We start from the raw sequence: 16,919 nt of genomic DNA on the forward strand, positions 1-16,919 counted from the left end.
CTTGCAGTTGAAGTGATTACAAGTGTGTAACTTAGCTTCAGGCAGTTTATAGCCAAAACATAATTTAATATCCAGCTGTTTTTCCCAGTGCCTCCCTCAAGCACCAGAAAACATCTAGCTTTCCAGACTCATCTTGAGAAGCCAGTAGCCATGATGTCAGCAGATCCCAGTCCCTAGGATTTTCTGGAGCTCTAGATCACTACCATCTCTACAAAGAATATGTTGAAAACCTTTTACCCAGGCATGTGTCCATTTTAAGTGCAATTTATTCTAAATGGACCTTCCCTTTCTTCTCCTTTGTGTTTTGAGGCTTGAAGCCAAATGGTGCTGTTGCAAACTTCAGCTGTATGGCAATCTAAACAAGCAGAGCCCAAACTCAATTACAGAGTGCATGTAGGAATACAGGCTTTTTGGATACTGCTTAGAAAAGAGAGATGGCTTGTCTTATTAATATCTACAATGTATGAATTAAAATATTTTGCCTTCATAATTCCCACTGATTTTAGTGGAATTGTTTTGTTAATGTTGTATGTTAAGCCCTGAAAAGGAAAACCCTTTGCTATTCATATTTTGAACTTAATTACACCAGATTTTACCATTGTAACTTTCTCTAAACTACCCATCAGAATGTCTGATCCTCTGACAGGTAAACATGTTATTTATTAAAAATAGTGGCAAAATGTCTTTCAAAAGAAAATAGTGTGTGATGTACAAGTGTGTTGCAAAAACTAGTTATTTAAAGTATAATGATTTGGGAAATTAAAAGCTTTTTGTAAGTACAAAGTATTAGAATACGATTTTTCTTCTTACTATAAAACTTCACTAGATGTCAGTGTGGAAAGTATTTTCCCTTAAATGCAAAGGAAACTGTAGATTAAGAAGTGTTAATTTCTTCAACACATGCAGATTTTAAGATGACACTTATTAGAATTTGGTGGTCATTTATTTGTAGAAATGCATTTTCAGAGCATTGAAAACAATTTTGGTGAGTTCACACTGGATCCTAAAAATTGTTTCTGTTCAAAAAGACATAAAAATCAAATTTTTTTTCATTACTCAATAAATTTCTGTAAAAAAACAGATATGTACTGTAAAGGAAAATGATGTTTTAAAACATACCTCAAACTATTTTTAGGGTTAAAAACAGACTTTCTGGTTTTGTTGTATATTCTTGTTCATTTTCAGTGAGAAAAAATGTTGATGTATATTTTCTTGCTGTTGGTTTCTGGCAACTGGAGTTGTTCGTTTAGAGGTAGCAAGCATATTTTCACATGGTTCAAGATAGGGCTTAGGCACTAACTTACACAGTTAGAGAAGAAAAAAAAAGCATTTATATTTATAGATGTTTAACTCTGATTAGGGAAAGCATTCCTAATCTCTTAGTGTGCTTGTGCATTGTTTTAACTGTGTTGTGTTTTTATATCATGTTTGAAGGATCAGACTATCTCTGTTCCTACATGAGAAGGTTGATTCTTTGGAGTTCTTTGGGAGCTGGGTTTTTTTGAGCATTTTTTGGTGTTATTTCTTGAAGCTTCCGCACTTTTATTGAAGGTTTAGTCTCCTATGAGATAGACTTTTCCCTTTAAATTAATTCCTTTGTGTTTCTGAGCTGACACACCAAGTGAAAAATAACAGTTTGGATATGGTATGGTGCCTTTGGCTTCACTTTGGTTGAAGTGAGCTGCGGCCAGGAACAGTTTACAGGTGAGCCTAATGGAGCAGCAGTGAGCACCTGGTGTTCCTGCTGCTGTACAGAACTTACGAGGACACCCTCTCCAGTCCTCTCCTGTCTGATGGTACAGCACTGAAAAGATTCAGAGGAGATGAGCACAGACTGCTTCCATGCTGCCTTCAGCTGCCAATTCATGAATTCTCTCTTGAAGTTACTTGCTTTGAACAGAAACTTAAGTGACCTTTGTGTTTTTCAGAGCTACCATAAAAAGGTTGATTCTGTGCAAAGTTAGGATATGACTAAGGAAGCCATTAAGAAAAAAAAACCCCTATAAACTATATTTACACTAGTTTTCCAGCTTGAACTTGCATAGTAGATACATAACCATTAAAAAGAAATCTTCAAAAAATGTGACCAAAAAAAATTTACTTCGCTCGAGTTGCATCCAAAGTTGCATTTTGGATTATTTCTAGCTGTTCAGTATATTCTATTTAAAGGCAAAAGGGTGTTGTTGGTTTTTTTTTCCTAAATACTGGCATCACAAATTTACACCCTTTTTTTTATACCAAAAGGAACATTTTTTGTACTGAATTTTACTGTCAAATTAAATTTATGCTAGCACACTCAGAGCCAAGGTTTACAGCACAAATTTGGTATAAATCATATAAATAAATGTGCAACTGAAAATCAAACTGGATGTGAAAGCATACCAAAATTAATTAAATTATGAGTACTTCCTGCTCAGAACTGAAAATTCTAGAGTCCTTGTTAGTTTTATTGACCTTATATGGGAGAAGTCTAGATATGCTTAAATGTTTGTTCAAGCATGGGATAGTTTGGCCATCATATTAACCTTTAATTGCATTTTCCATGACATTATCACATAAAAAGTCTGGTCCAGAGTTTGGGATTGTAGGTCCTTTTTTGATCAATCTGGAAGCAAGTGCAAGGTTTGGATTTTGAGAGATCACTGATGCACCGTGTACTGTAAGTCTGGGAGCTGCTGCTGTAACAACAATTTATATTTCTGCTTTGGAAATGTCTGCATCGATTTCTGTCAGAGGCTGGTTGGAATGTTTTTTTTTTTTTGTTTAGCTGTCTGTATTCTGTGCAGATCATAGCAAAAAGTCAAAGGACACTGAGCTAGGGTTTACATCTAGTCTCAGCTGTCTCCCTGCTGTTTGTAAGTATTCCCATCCAGTCAATATTCTTGGATGGTATCCTGTGCGGTATAGAATCACAGAGTCATGGAGTTGTTTGGGTTGGAGGGGACCTTAAAGATCCCCTAGTTTCAGCCCCTTGCCATGGGCAGGGGTGCCTTCTTCTGGACCAGACTGCTCAAAGCTCCATCCAACCTGGCTTCAAGCAATTACAGGGATGGGGCATCCACAGCTTCTCTGGCAGCCTGTTCCAGTGCCTCACCACCCACACAGGGAAGAAGGTGGCCTTATAGAAGTGGTTTTTGTGCATTAAATATTTAAGTAATGTCATTGAAGGATTGTTGTGAATGAAGTTGCACAAAAATGGTATGTTTTGCCTTGCCCTTCTCTGTTACCTAAGACTGTATGCCAAAGAGCTTGGCATAAGTACAACCCTTGTTGTACCTTACAACCTCTACAAGTTTTGTTCCTTTAATTTCTTAAGTAGAAAAGCACTCAGCTTGGCTGTAGTTTACACTGAGTCCTGGGATTTATCCTCTCCTGTCTACTGCTTCTCACTCTGCTCATAAACCACAACTTAGAATATTTATGACACAGATTTCTGTAGCAATTTATGGGAGTCCTCTCAAGGAAGATTAAAGTTGACTGATCCACTCAAGATTGCTGATTTTCCATTTAGAGGAGTTAGACATATGATAAACGTTTTCAAAGAAGATACACTGTGGGAGAGCTGGAATTGGTGATTATGGTTTACTCAAGTTTAAAAAATGGGTGGGGAGAACAAATTGAAAAATTTCATTTAAACAGTGATTTTGTGGACTCTCTGTACTGTGGTTACTGCAAGAAAATTGTGTCCCATCTATTCATGCTGGGAAGAACAGATGGAAAAATGAAAATCTCAATCCTAATTCATGTTCATTAAATTCAGGGCACTGTTTTCTCCCATTTCCAAAGCTGAAATCTTTTTCGGTGGGATATTATTTTGTGGAGGACAGGGTCAGAACAGAAACTCATGTTTTAGTAAAAAAAAACAAACTAGTTTTAGGGTAGAAATATCTTGTACTGTTTTTCTGGAAATGCTTGCCAGAGGGAAGGTTCTGTAAAACTTTGGCATGCAAACATTTGGTCAGTACATGCCAGGACACAAGTATACAGTGTGCTGCACTGACTGGTGTGAGAGGAGGCTGCTAAAAGCACAATCCTCTTCTCATGGTGTGGCTGTCTCCTGACAGTTTCCTTGTATAGTAACTGAACCCATCATTTTAGAAGATGTAATATATTCAAGTTTTGGTTTGCTCTAAAGCCCATGGCCACGAATAGTACCTGGACAAATAAACAGTAATGTTTATAGCAGAGAGAGGCTGCCTGTGAAGATGGACTGTTTGAGTTCCAGATCCAGCCATATGTGTTCTGTGGACAGTTGGGATGTTACCCTGACAATGAGAATGTGAGTCAACTTGGTGGTCCTCTCTGAATGCTCAACAGGAGTGACCCTGCTATTCTGCTTTGTATTCCTGTGTTTAACAGAGCCATATAATAATTTGGGTTGGAAGAAACTTTCAAAAGTCTTTTAGTCCAACAGTCCTGCAAGGAGCAGGGAGATTTTCAAGTAGATCTGATTGCTCAGAGCCCCATCCAGCCTGACCTTGAATGTTCCCAGGGATGGGGCATTCACCACTTCTCTAGGCAACCTGGGCCAGTGTCTCACCATGCTCATTATAGAAAGCTTATTTCTTACACCTGGTCTAAATCTACCCTCTTTTATTTTAAAACTGTCAGCCCTTGTCCTGTTGTTACACACTTCACTAAAAAGTTTGTCTTTCGTGTTGGCCCCCCTTACTGGAAGGCCACAATCAGGTTTCCCCAAAGCCTTCTCTTCTCCAGAATGAGCAAACCAAGTGTGTTTAGCCTGTCCTTATACAGAGAGGTGTTCCATGCCTCTAAACTTCCAAATGGGTAGTGATGGTATTCTTTGGCTTCCCTTGTGGAAGAGCTATCCTTTCCTTATCCTGGAGCTAAAGTTAGTGACATTCACAAATTTCTGAGTTCCTCTCTACCAGTATTACTTGTTTCTGAGCCAAAATGAACTGTGGTCAATGAGTATCAATACAAAATTGTTAGTGGAGAATTTTTTTAGGTTTATAACAGTACCAAAAATATTTATGTCACATACAAAAAATCCTCTTTACTGAGATGAGTGTATGTTTTTCACAGGGTGCTGCAGGAGTCCCTGGTTTGGCAGGAGCTGCAAGCACCAGTTATTCCTGCTTTGCTATATAATGATGCCTCTTGTCTGCACCCCAAGGTGCACCATTTTTAACACCTAGAAATGCTGTCCAGGTTCTAATTGAAAAACTGAAACATCAGCCTTAAAATGAGAAGTGTCAGCCTCATTTCAAAAGTTTCTAGTTAGTTACAGCCTCAAAGAGCTGCCTACTAAGATTTCTAAGAATGTTTCTGTGCTTAACCTCTATTACTTTTAGTTGTTAAGAATCTTTTTAAAGTCTGTTTCTTTGGGAACCTTTTGAAGTTAAGTAAGGGTAAATCTGAAGGAATGGTGGGAGTGTGAAATGGGACAAAATTGTAATTGGAAACCTGGATTCTTAAACTTTTTCTGAGATTTTTCTATATTGCACTTGCCCTTGCCCTTTCAGTTGATGTAATATGAGATAAGCCTGTATAATGCAAAATATGGAGAATGTTTTATTCATTTTTGCTGCAAGTGCTAAAAAGGAAAAAAAAAAAAAACACCCCAGAAAAAGAAAATAAGTAAAGCCTTTTAAAATTGTATTTATAGTATTGGTTTCAAAGCCTTGCAGGCAGCATCTCATGAAGGTTGTCTAAATACTTGCATCAAGTATTTCAGTAGTCTTTCAGTAAGAATTTAATGTGAAGTTATGCTGTAATTATACATGCACACATCTTTGAATTCTACATATAGAGATAAACTCTGAATTTCAATGGATCTTAGAGGAGCAGCTGAGATTTTGCCGAAAAAGAAGAGTCCTCTAGTCTAAAGGAATACCTTTTCTCTCTAGTCTAAAGGAATACCTTTTCTGTTCCTCCCTGCCTCCTAAATATTGGTGGAGAGGGTGCTGTCAGGCTGTTACAGCATTTGGGCTTTGTCTGCTGCCATCATCATATTTACTAATACAGATTTGTATCCATAATTTAGCTCAAGATCTATTTGCCAGTGCATAGCTGAACACTTCTAGCTCATTTGGCAGTATGTGTTGGCATAGCAGTCATCATGGAAGCAAAGTGTATGTTTGTATTTGGATCTTGTGGCAGATGTGTAATACAACAGAGATAATGCTTTGGCATGGGCACTTTCCTGGCTCTACCCCCATTTGAAGTGTTCCCTGGTTATGATCTGTGATTGTGGCTGATATTGATGTTTATCTGCCTTTTCAGAAGGAAAATAGCATCATTCTCTTTTCCACTTTTTTTTTTTTTTTGTTTTGTGTGTTTTTCTTGTGGTGTTTCAAAGATAGCACAGCATCATACAAGCACAGTGGAAACAAAACTTTATAATACACTTTTTCTCAACTTCTGTATGGGTTCTTAAAACAATTTGTAACCCATCTATCTCATTTGGTCACTGAAAAGCTGGGGTTTGCAGTCAGGGCATTAGAAAGTGCAGGTGACTGAATTGCTGTGCAGTCTCAAGTATGTTTAAATTACTTTGTGTGAGTAAGTATGTCAGGGACAAAAATTATAGAAGAGGAAATACATACTTGCTCCTCTTTTTTACTTTTTTTTGGTGGAACTTGGGGCAAAAGAATGAGTTTTGCAGAGTGAGCTTAAGGTGCGTATGTAGTTTGCCCTCAAAACAGGGTTTAACTTGTCTTTTTGGGTAACTTAATTTCCCAAATAAAATTTGTGCTTCCGAAGAAGCAGCACTCTGTTCATTTTGCATTTACAGGGATTTTTAAAAAAGAAATTTCAACTAGGCTCCTTCATTTCTGCCTTTTTGTTAATATTAATGTTACAGCATCGAATTGGAATGCTGTGTCTCAGTTTTAGTTGTCTTTGTGAAGGCAGAGCAGAATGAAGGCAGGAGAAAGTCTGAAGACAGACAGGGCTGGAAGGAAGGAGAAGCAGCAGTAGCTTAACTGATTGTTTGCCTTTGCCTTACACAAATGTGGCCATGCAAACACCACACATTGAACAAACACACTAAAAACTGATGCAATAAAACTTGGTAATGGGATATTGAACTGTCTTTGTAAGTTAAATTCTGGCTGTATTTAATTAAGTAAAAATGATGTTTCAGCCATGATACTTTGCCTTATTAATAAATGAAGGGAAAATGTAGGATGAAATAAAACTGTTGCTGCCTTACTTACTGGAGCTTTTATTTCCCCTTGTCCATATGTGTATTGTGAGAACACAAAGCATAACAAATAGCGTTTGCACTTAGTTCTGAATACAGTGAGGTCCACGATCACTCTTCTCTCTGTGAAAGCAAGCTTCAAAGCCTGCCTGGCTGCCCAGAGACTTTGCATTTCTGCACATGTGATGGATGGCTTCGCTGCTCTAATAAAGCATGGCTGTTGTTGGAGGTCGTGGTCACAGGAGAAATGCAATCCATCTTTAATGAGGGGCAGTTCTACAGAGGCCTTGGATGCCAAGACAGAGATGGAGCATTTCATTTTTCATTTGATGTAGAGGGCCAGTGCAGAGACACTATCTTGTTCTATAATTTTTTTTTTTTAATTACTGAGAAGGTGGGAGCTGTATCCGGTACAAACATTAACCACTCCAGATATTTTGGCTTAGGTCCCAAGTGTAATGAATCTGGAGGTTGCAAATGTGTGTGTTTCTATGGCCGGATCGCTGATGAGGTAGGGAAATCAAACCTCTGGCCATGCACAGATGGTGTTAACTTGCCTGTCTGAGCATCCATCCTTAGGAACTGAGGTCTCACAGGCTGCATGCTAACTAGCAGACAGTGCCTGTAATCAAGGGGAACATTATGGCCTAGGGAAATTCTTCAGAGCAATTCCCATCAATTCACATAGTAGATGTGTCTTTTGAGTGCCTCTGATAAGCAGGAACTCCTGTTAGGGGAGAATCTGAAGGTGGATCTTTTCATTGGCCAGGCAAATTCTGTTACATGTGTGCTCTGCTCTTTGTTTTCTAGACTACTTGCAGATGTTGGACATTGGTGGTGACGAGGGTTACTGGGCCCTTTTCGTTCAGATCAAGAAGCAGCAAATTAAGAGTAGCAACTTTTCTTCACTGCATTAGTTGTAGTTGGACTAGTGTACGAGGCATGTAGAACTACACACGTTACCAGTCTCCTTGCACATTTGTTTTGGTTTTTAAGCTCTAAAAATGAGATCGTTCTCTCATGGTGAATTTATTTGGTATTTTAATTATATTGCCTAAAGACTGTGTCTGAATACTGTGTATGTGGCTGTTTGAGAAGAAGGTAAAATGCTTTCTCTAAGCATGAAGAATGCTAATTATCTTTTTCCCCTTAGCTTCTGCTCTTAGACCTGTGGGAGACAGACTTTATTTAGCAAAGGGAGGGATGAACATCACTTCTTCCAGGCTCATAAGTTAAAATGTGAAATGTGTCTGCTGTGGTTCATTGACATGTCTGTTCTTAGATTTGTTCTTTCAATAAGCATCTCTGAAAGGTGGCAGGAAACACCAGCACTGTCAGTACAGAATCAAAACTAGGAGGGAGCTGTGTGTTCACAAGAAAATTGGAAATTCAACTCATGCTTAGACTTTGAAAACCAAGATATATTGTATACCTGTTCCCTGAACTCATCATTCAGGAGTATAATATATTCCACAATCCCAATTGTATCTTTCTTATGCTTGTTTCATTTATTTAAGCGTTGTTTGGTTTAACAGTTTTAAACAAAACAGGTACAGATTTAAGTATCTAAGGTAATGCTGGTGCTGGACTATAGTTAAAAATGTGTTTTCCTTTGGAATTTAATAATTTAGCAATTGACCTGTTTCTTTTCAGACAGATTCTTGTGCTGTATTCATCATCCTGGTATTGGAACAAATGGCACATAAACTCTTTTAGAGGAGAGGATGGTTTGCATACCAATATTGAGTTTATTCGAGGTTGATATTTCTTTAAAAATATATTCTTGAAAGCAAACATTTTTGCTGTATTTTTATTTGTCTTTCAGGTTGATCCAGCTTTGAAGGAAAAATTAAAACAGAATCCTGTGACATTGGAATCTGAATATGAGGTAAAATAAATTTGTTGCCTGGGGCCCATAACCTTGGCTACCCTTGATTACCCTGGCCGCTGGTGGGTCGTATCTGTCCCTAACTAAAATTAGATCAACCATCTGCCTTTGACTCACTGTTGTCCAATAAAAACAAGGTTTTATGTAAAGAAAGGTTTTTGAACACGTAGTGCTTCTTTCTGAACACAGCTTTACTTTGATTTCCAGGCGTCAAGTACAGTGGTACAAATAAATTCACTATTTCTGTGGTTAACCTGGTCTATAAATGTAGGGTTGATGTTGGCCTTAGAGGGAGTGTGTGTGAATGTAAGTCAGCACTTCTACTGCATGAGCTTGGATGATTAGACCAAATTACAGAACAATGTGCACAATGTACTTTATGTTATTTCTTGCTTCTGAAGTTTGTGTGTATCTTTGAAACAACTGTCATTCCTTTTACATGGTTTCAGAAAATTTTGTAGAAAAATAGTTCACTCTTCCAGCAACACAGCATTTTCTTCAAATATTACTGAGTTCTAAAATGTCTGTTTTAACTAGTGCAGTGTCCAGTCTCATAGATTTTCAGGCCTACAAAAAGCCATGTTAGAAAAACTGAATGAAAAACCTCCCTGTAATCAGAAACAAATAATATAGCTATTTAAGATTATTCTTAATGTTTTAAAATTAATTGAATCAGGTGTTCAACTAACACTTCATTTATCTCTGTGGCTTTTATTCTGAGCACAGATTTTTGTTTTCTTCCTATACCGTATTTCTGTCACAAGCCTTTGAAGATCTCCATGGCACCCATTGCTCTCATACTTAGGTGTCCAAATGGCAGTACCTGATCTTGATAATAAAATTTTACTAATTTATTACTCTTTTGTAATTTGTCTGAAATAAAAATAAAACTTACTTTTTGTACGTTCACAGGCCTAATTTCACAAAATATTTGCTAGTTTTTACCATTATTGCAGATAGTTTCGGGCTCTCCCCCGCTATAAAGAATTGTAATTTCTGGTGCAGGGAATAACAAGTGGAAAGTTCCAGTGGAGACTCAAAACTTACAAATCCATTAAGTTCTGATTGCTTCTGGGATTACTGTCTCTCAGTTTCCATTCAATATATTGTAAGGCTGCTCTGATTTATTTATGTGGAAGAAAAAATAAAAAGAACCACAAGCAGTAAAAAGAACCACATCTCAAACTCAATATCTAACCTCAAAATCAACAGATCTGTATTCAGATATACCATACTCTTTCTTCAGAAGATGAGTAAATAGGTTAAGGATAATATTTAAATAGCCATAATTTCATTATCTTTATGGATAAATCAATGCTAATAAAATACATCTGGCATAACAATATATTACAAGCCTTCTTAGGTAATGAGACTCTTTTCTGATGGACAGAAATGACAGAAGCAATCTTATTTTTTCTTAATGTAAACTGTGGAGAATTCCCAGACTGAAAGTCTTCCAGAGTAGTGCTTGGGTGTTATAGAGGGCAAATCAGTTCAACAAAACAAATGGATTTGCATAATGAAAATAGATTTGGATTATTGTTTTGAAATCTAATATCAATATATACTTTATTATGGGCACCAGCTTGCAAGCACATTTAAATTTCTTGCTTCAGTGAAACTTGTGAAACTACCAGCAGTCATGCACACAGTTTGCAGGCTCCACGCTAAGTGTGTGACAACATTAAGTCACTGTTACCTCTGCATTCTGGTGGATAAAATTTAACCAATCACCCAGTTACAGCTGACATTTAGGAGAGTAGTTTTCTGTGGACCCCATCTTTTCCAGACTAGAGGGGTTTGGGTGGATGTTTTTCTCCTTTCTTTATTTTTGACTTGTCCAAAATACAACTGTTAGGAACACCTAATTCAATATATAGGTCACTTTGAAGGATTACACTGGTGGCTGTTACTAAATGTGGTGTGATAAGAGATCAAGGGGAGTTAAAAGAAAATGCTGTTTCGATATGTAAAGCCTTATTTTACAATATTATTAGCATTATATCTGCAGCTGTTACTGAGGATACCATGCCAGCTCTTTTGAAGTGTGGTTGCCTGAAAAATGCAAATGTCCTTTGGCCCTCCCCAAGACTTTTAAAAATATCTTACTGTCCTTACAGAAATGTGCATATTGAATTCATACTGAATTCTTCTAGAATGTCATAATTTCTTCTGTAAGCATACAGATATGCCAATATTTCAAACATGTTGAAGGCTGCATTTTGTCTCTGATGTGGTGTTCATGATGAGGTAAAAAGATATAATCACAGACCTAATTTATTGTGAGGAAATTAACATGAAGACATTTTCTTACCTTCTCATTTACTAAATTATATCTTCTCAAACTATAAAATGTTTATTTCATACAGGAATGTTTCTGGTCAGGATACTATTTTGAGGAAGGAAGAATTTACATGTGAATTCATACTGCATTTCTTGTATCTCAGATCTGTTAATAATGGCGTTTATCTTGTGTCTTGGGCCGTGCCAGAGGAGCAAGCTACCTTTGCATACACTGTCCATTGTTTATGCATTCCTCTCACACACTTTTGTGTCCTCATATGACCAGTTAGTCCCTGCTGCTCCCCTTTGCCTAATAAATCACAGCTCTGTCCACTAGTGATGCTGGTACTAATGTGAATGTAGTTCTGCTGCTGAGCTGGGCCTTGTAGAACACACTGTAAAAGATGTTGAGTGTTTGACCTGTGACAAAAGCCTGAGTATTTTATTTGAAAGGACAAATATTTGTTTGAAAAAGGGAGATAAAAAACCTGATTAATATGATGAGTGAAAACCATTCTCGTGATTGTTTAACAGTCACAGTACATTCCTCTTCATGTGTTTAATTCAGTCTCAAAATAGCATTCCTTATTCTAGCACTTGATTTCTTTACTTCTGTGAAATTAATGGTCTAATAAACACTAAAAAATCTGGCCTCAGTTACATCAGACCCCAAAATATAGAATTGTTGTTAAGGGGTTTTCTAGCAAATAAAAGCTTCTTTAAGAATTTACTAACACTTTGCTGTGGAAAAAAAATCATTCAAGTTTGACTCAAATATGTGATATTCAGTGGGAATCAATAGCAATTGAAAGTAGAGGGAAAAATATTCCAATAAATAAAAACGTGAAGGATTGCTATGGAAACAGTAAATGAGTTAGTCATAAAGCAGGGAAGACTGATAAAAGATGCTAAGGGCATCTGAGCTGTCTGATAAGTAATCTGACAAGGATAGGGGTAAGAGGATGGTGTTGCTGCAAACCAAGAATAAAATAATGAGGATGTAAAATAATGAGTAACCATGTTGGCAAAGTAGCAACATTCAAAAATGTATCAGTATTTTTTTAGAGAAAAAGGTCCTTTGTATATGAATCAGATGTGCTTCCAAATCCCTTAATAATCAAACAAGATGTTAAATACCTACTAGACTCTGCTGGTTTACAGCTATATTCTAAGAATGGGCTTGGAGGACTTCAGTGGCTGCTGAAAATTTCAGTCTGGGAATGATGGTTCTCTGGGAATCGTCACTAGGCAGGAAGGTGATACTATTAAAAGAGTTCTGGGAAATTTGGGACATACAGGCACTTTTGGGTACTTTTTTCAGTGATGTGGAAGAAATTATGAAATCATTACTAATGTGCAAGTGATAAAATATTGCAATAGTAGAACTATGGCAAGGCAGGGAGGGAGAGCTGTTCATATTACTTGCTAACATGGGCCTGTTAGAAGTGCTAAGTACCTTTTAGAGTAACCAAAGTTATTTATTTAAAAAACTGAAAATGCAGGCCAGGGTGGACTGCGTTCTGAAAAGCAGCAATTCTGGAAAAGATTTAGGAGTCGGTGAATAAATAATTCAGTTTGATCCTCTAGTGTGATCTTGTGGCACAAAAGCTAATTCAGTGTATGAATATGAACAGGAATGGTAGATATAGGAACAGGTGATTTTACTTCTGAGTGTGGCACTGATGAGGCTGGGACTGAAATTCTGCGTCTCCTTTTGGTATCTGGGTTTTGAACAGGGCTTTAAGAACAGATTGCAGAACAGGCTGACTGTACTAACTTAGAGCTCTAAAAATTCCTTAAAAGAAAGTTAAAGAGTTAAATGATATTAAAGGTACTGAGAAGAATGGTGTTTTCATATAAATATTTCCATAGGAAGAAGGTGATAGCAATTGAACATTTTTTACTGCAGAAAATATAGTAAAGTTAGAAGTAAGATCTGTTCTTAATAGCTGGGAACATCATTTGAACACAACGCAAGAAAAATTAGTCTTCTGTGTTTCAGAATATCAAAACTGTAAAACTTTACAAAGTTTTCCTTCAACTGGTTGCAAGGATGGCATTATTGACATAATGGTCAAATAGTCTGCAAATGGTCAGACTAGAGAATGCTGCTTTCTTGAGTTAGAGTATGAATGTTGGGAAGGTTTCGTTCCTAATAATTTGATAAATCACAAAAAGTCAACAATAGCTCTGGACAGAAGTGTTTTAATTGTTTGTCCTGAGAATTACAGCAAAAGACTTGTAATTGCAGTATTAAAATGTATATTGAGGACAGTTGAAAATATAAAAGTAGGTGTATGGAGAGGTGTTTTGGGAATATAACCTATATATTTACTGTCTTAAAAGAAGAATTTGATTAAGCTCTTCTGAAAAAGACTCAGGCCACTTATTGCTCATTTGACATAACTTCAGGGATTGTGGTGCCAGCAGAATGGATGAAGCTTTTTTTTCAGGGGGTGACAGTGTAGTAACACAGTAATTGCATCCAAGTGTGTGGACAACAGGAGTGCTCCAGAAAGAAATTCCTGGATGCCAGTCATTGATATCTGCAAGTGTCTTGTTGCTGTCATTATCAGTACCAGAGGATTACTGATTTTGTTGCTGTTCAAGAATTAACAGATTAGTGTACTGAATTGATTTGCTTCAATGTCTGTGAAGATATTGGTGGCTAAATGCCTTGAGCTGTTTGAGAGCTGACGGAGATGTTGGGAAAATATCCCTCCTTAGTGACTGTCATGACAATAAATAGGTTTAGATAAATGAAGAGCTTGAGATACTTTTTTTCTTCTTTTAATCACTCTGTTCCTTCCATGCATTCTTCTTTCTTGGTGCATTGTCCATACTAGCCATTAGATTCCAACTGCCCTCCAGGTTGTGTCTGGGACAAGCTCAGTTTCTTGCATTTCAGTTTATTCACGTGTGAAATGTTCTTTTATGTTTTTATTTCCTTGTGACTCTTCTCTACAAAACACTGTGTTTAAGTACAAAGTTCTGTTATTTTATCATCAATAGAAACTGCCATGGGAAAGGATTTTAATTCAAATAGTTTGTGTTAGGCATTTCATTCTGAGTGAATGTACAGTCCATAGCCAACCTATAGTTTTGACCTTGTCTTCTTGACATCTCAGTAGTTTCCTGTACCGTAGTTCAATGTGTTCAAACTTTAAACTATCTTCATAGTTTTTCATAGAGAAATACAAGAAGGTGGAATTTTGTGATGGGTATGTCACAGGAAGAATTCTGGTGGAAAAGTCTCTTGCAGGAAGAAAGACAGCCTCCAGAGTAAGGTTCATAGGGTGTCACTTTTTACTGGTGCTATTTCTGGAATGCATCTCTATTTAATAGTCCTGTAAATTCTTTTGTGGTCATTTCTTAGCACAGGATTTTTCCTTAACTGAGAGCTGTTTCTTTCATGAATGTTGCATTTGCACTTTCCTTATCCAATAAGAAGACACTGATGTCTAATGGACAACAAGGTGAGTGATTATCAGTCAGATTATCAGTCAGACAGCAAACATGGTTGGGAGTGTTGCAAATTATCTCTTCTCATCACCCTTTCTCCTCTCTCCAGAAGAGAATCCTTAGTATCAACTTGCATTCCATGTGTGTTTTCTTGGTTTTTAATGCCACATGAATTGACCACCTCTTACCATGCTAGGGCCAGCACTGTGTGTTGTCTCAGTCACAAAAAACCCCAAAAGTTTGAGTAGGGCAAGTTGTATGCACACATCATGGCTGAATTCTTTAATTTCTTGTGTTAAGGAATGCTGCTAGCTTCTGTGAGGCAGCCAGTATGGGGAACTTGTGCAGCTGGCTAGGTGAAAATGTTAAGCCTTGCTAATGGTCCTCCAGTGGGGAATTGTTGGATCTTTGGTATAATATCTCTGAAGTAACTTTAGTGTAGTGTGTGGGAATTCAGCTACACAGCTGAGGCTGTGTATTTTCTCTCATTGTCTCCTTCTGAAGACTATACAGCAGAACAGATAATTTTGAAGGAAGTTCTTGTCTCAGCAACCAGGCAAAGAAGCTTTTTGCAAGACTCCTGTTTGTTTCTCTTAGATTTTTTTTCTCTGTTTTCGGCCAATTTCAAAAACACTATCTGGAGTATTTTGTGATTGCCAGTGTACTTCCAGATGATGTCCACGTGGACAATCAAGTCTAACTGTGAAATGCTTAAAAAATTATTATACAGTTCTTGCATGTTCTTTGCTTCTCCAATTATTGTTACCCATCATAATTTATTGTTCAAAAGTATACTATAAAAATGTACTCTGCTTTAGCAAGTTACTGTCAGAGAATGAGTTACTGCTTGTTCTAACTGGCTTACTGATCAAACAGAAAAATTATATGCAAGATTCTGGTGGAGGCTGACTATGGAGTTTGCACACTTCTTAGCTAAATAATCAAATTTCTAAAAATTGAATGAAGACTTTCCTTAGTTGAACCCCTGACTTCATTGTGTGTCTTGGTATTTGCCCAGGTAAAACTTGGTATTTGCCCAGGTATAGCTGGGAGGCATCACTGAGGAGTTCACAGGCTGAGGGAAATGGTGTTATTAAGTCAATATGTAATAATCCATCTTGTTTGTAGCATCTTCCCCTGAAGTCATTGGAGAGCCAGTGTCCCCCTGTGCCATCTTACAACTCTAACATAAATGGTCTTTTAAGCATGATGCACTTCAAAACCAAAATACCTTCCAGCTCTAGAAAGACCCCCGACCTTACCTTCTAAAACTTCATGCTTGTAAAATTTTAAAAAATGCCTTGATCTTTCTAAGACAGAAGTCTTTCTGATTTGGTTCAAAGACCTGTTGGTTCTAATAGAATGACAGGTAGAGTTATTCACATATTATTTGTGAACTGTACATTCAGCAGTATTGCTGAGAAGTAGCTTTACTGTTAGTGGCAGTACAGTATGGGAATAATGCTCCTATTACTGTCCTCATCAATTAGAAAGGGGATGTTAGCTGCAGAGAAGAAACAGGAGGATTTTTTTCCCTATGGGAAATTGCCCAACAGCACAAATCAAACAGAAGCTGTTGATGTTACTGAAAAACTATTTATGGCTGAAAGATTTGGAATTGCCCTGTTAATATTTAGCCCAAATCATAGTTTCTCTGCAGGGAAAAGCCTTCTGTTTCAGCATATAAATTGATAAATTCTGGAAGAGAGGTGAGTGGAAAATCAGCAGGGAAGTGTAGATGAGAAGCAGAAGTCCTAAACTACACTAACTGTGTGAATGTTACCTGAACCAACTGAGACCTGGGTAGAGTGGGGAGTATGTGAGAGGCAGGAGATTGGGCTCACCAATTCAGAAGGGTCAACTGCTTGGTAAGGCTGACTGCTGATTTGAAGGACTGTGGTTACTTTAAAGTAGTTTCTTAATGGCCTGAATTTAAGTTTAATTTGGCACTGTTGTTGTAAACCTTCTCTAGTTATTTCTTTTCTTATGCCCACACACTTCTGTTAGTAGTTTCATGGTGATAACTGATCATTTCTTGTTGTGGTAATGTCTTAGCCCTTTGCTGTGGTGTTCATTGCAGCTTTTCCCTCTCACATAAGAAACCTTGTTTTTCATATC

The 16,919-nt window shown here is 37.3% G+C and overlaps 1 protein-coding gene across 1 annotated transcript in view; it reads left to right on the forward strand.

Annotated features, from left to right (window-relative positions):
- Window positions 1-16,919, forward strand: part of LOC121341553 (cytochrome c oxidase assembly protein COX16 homolog, mitochondrial) — a 47,812-nt gene that overhangs the window by 20,159 nt on the left and 10,734 nt on the right. The window contains exon 3 of the mRNA XM_041415172.1: window positions 8,994-9,056. Within this exon, the coding sequence (XP_041271106.1) occupies window positions 8,994-9,056 (63 nt within the window). The remainder of the gene's footprint in view (window positions 1-8,993; window positions 9,057-16,919) is intronic.

Source organism: Onychostruthus taczanowskii, unplaced genomic scaffold, assembly GCF_017590055.1.
Source record: "Onychostruthus taczanowskii isolate IOZ18803 unplaced genomic scaffold, ASM1759005v1 scaffold1, whole genome shotgun sequence".
NCBI classification, from domain to species: Eukaryota; Metazoa; Chordata; class Aves; order Passeriformes; family Passeridae; genus Onychostruthus; species Onychostruthus taczanowskii.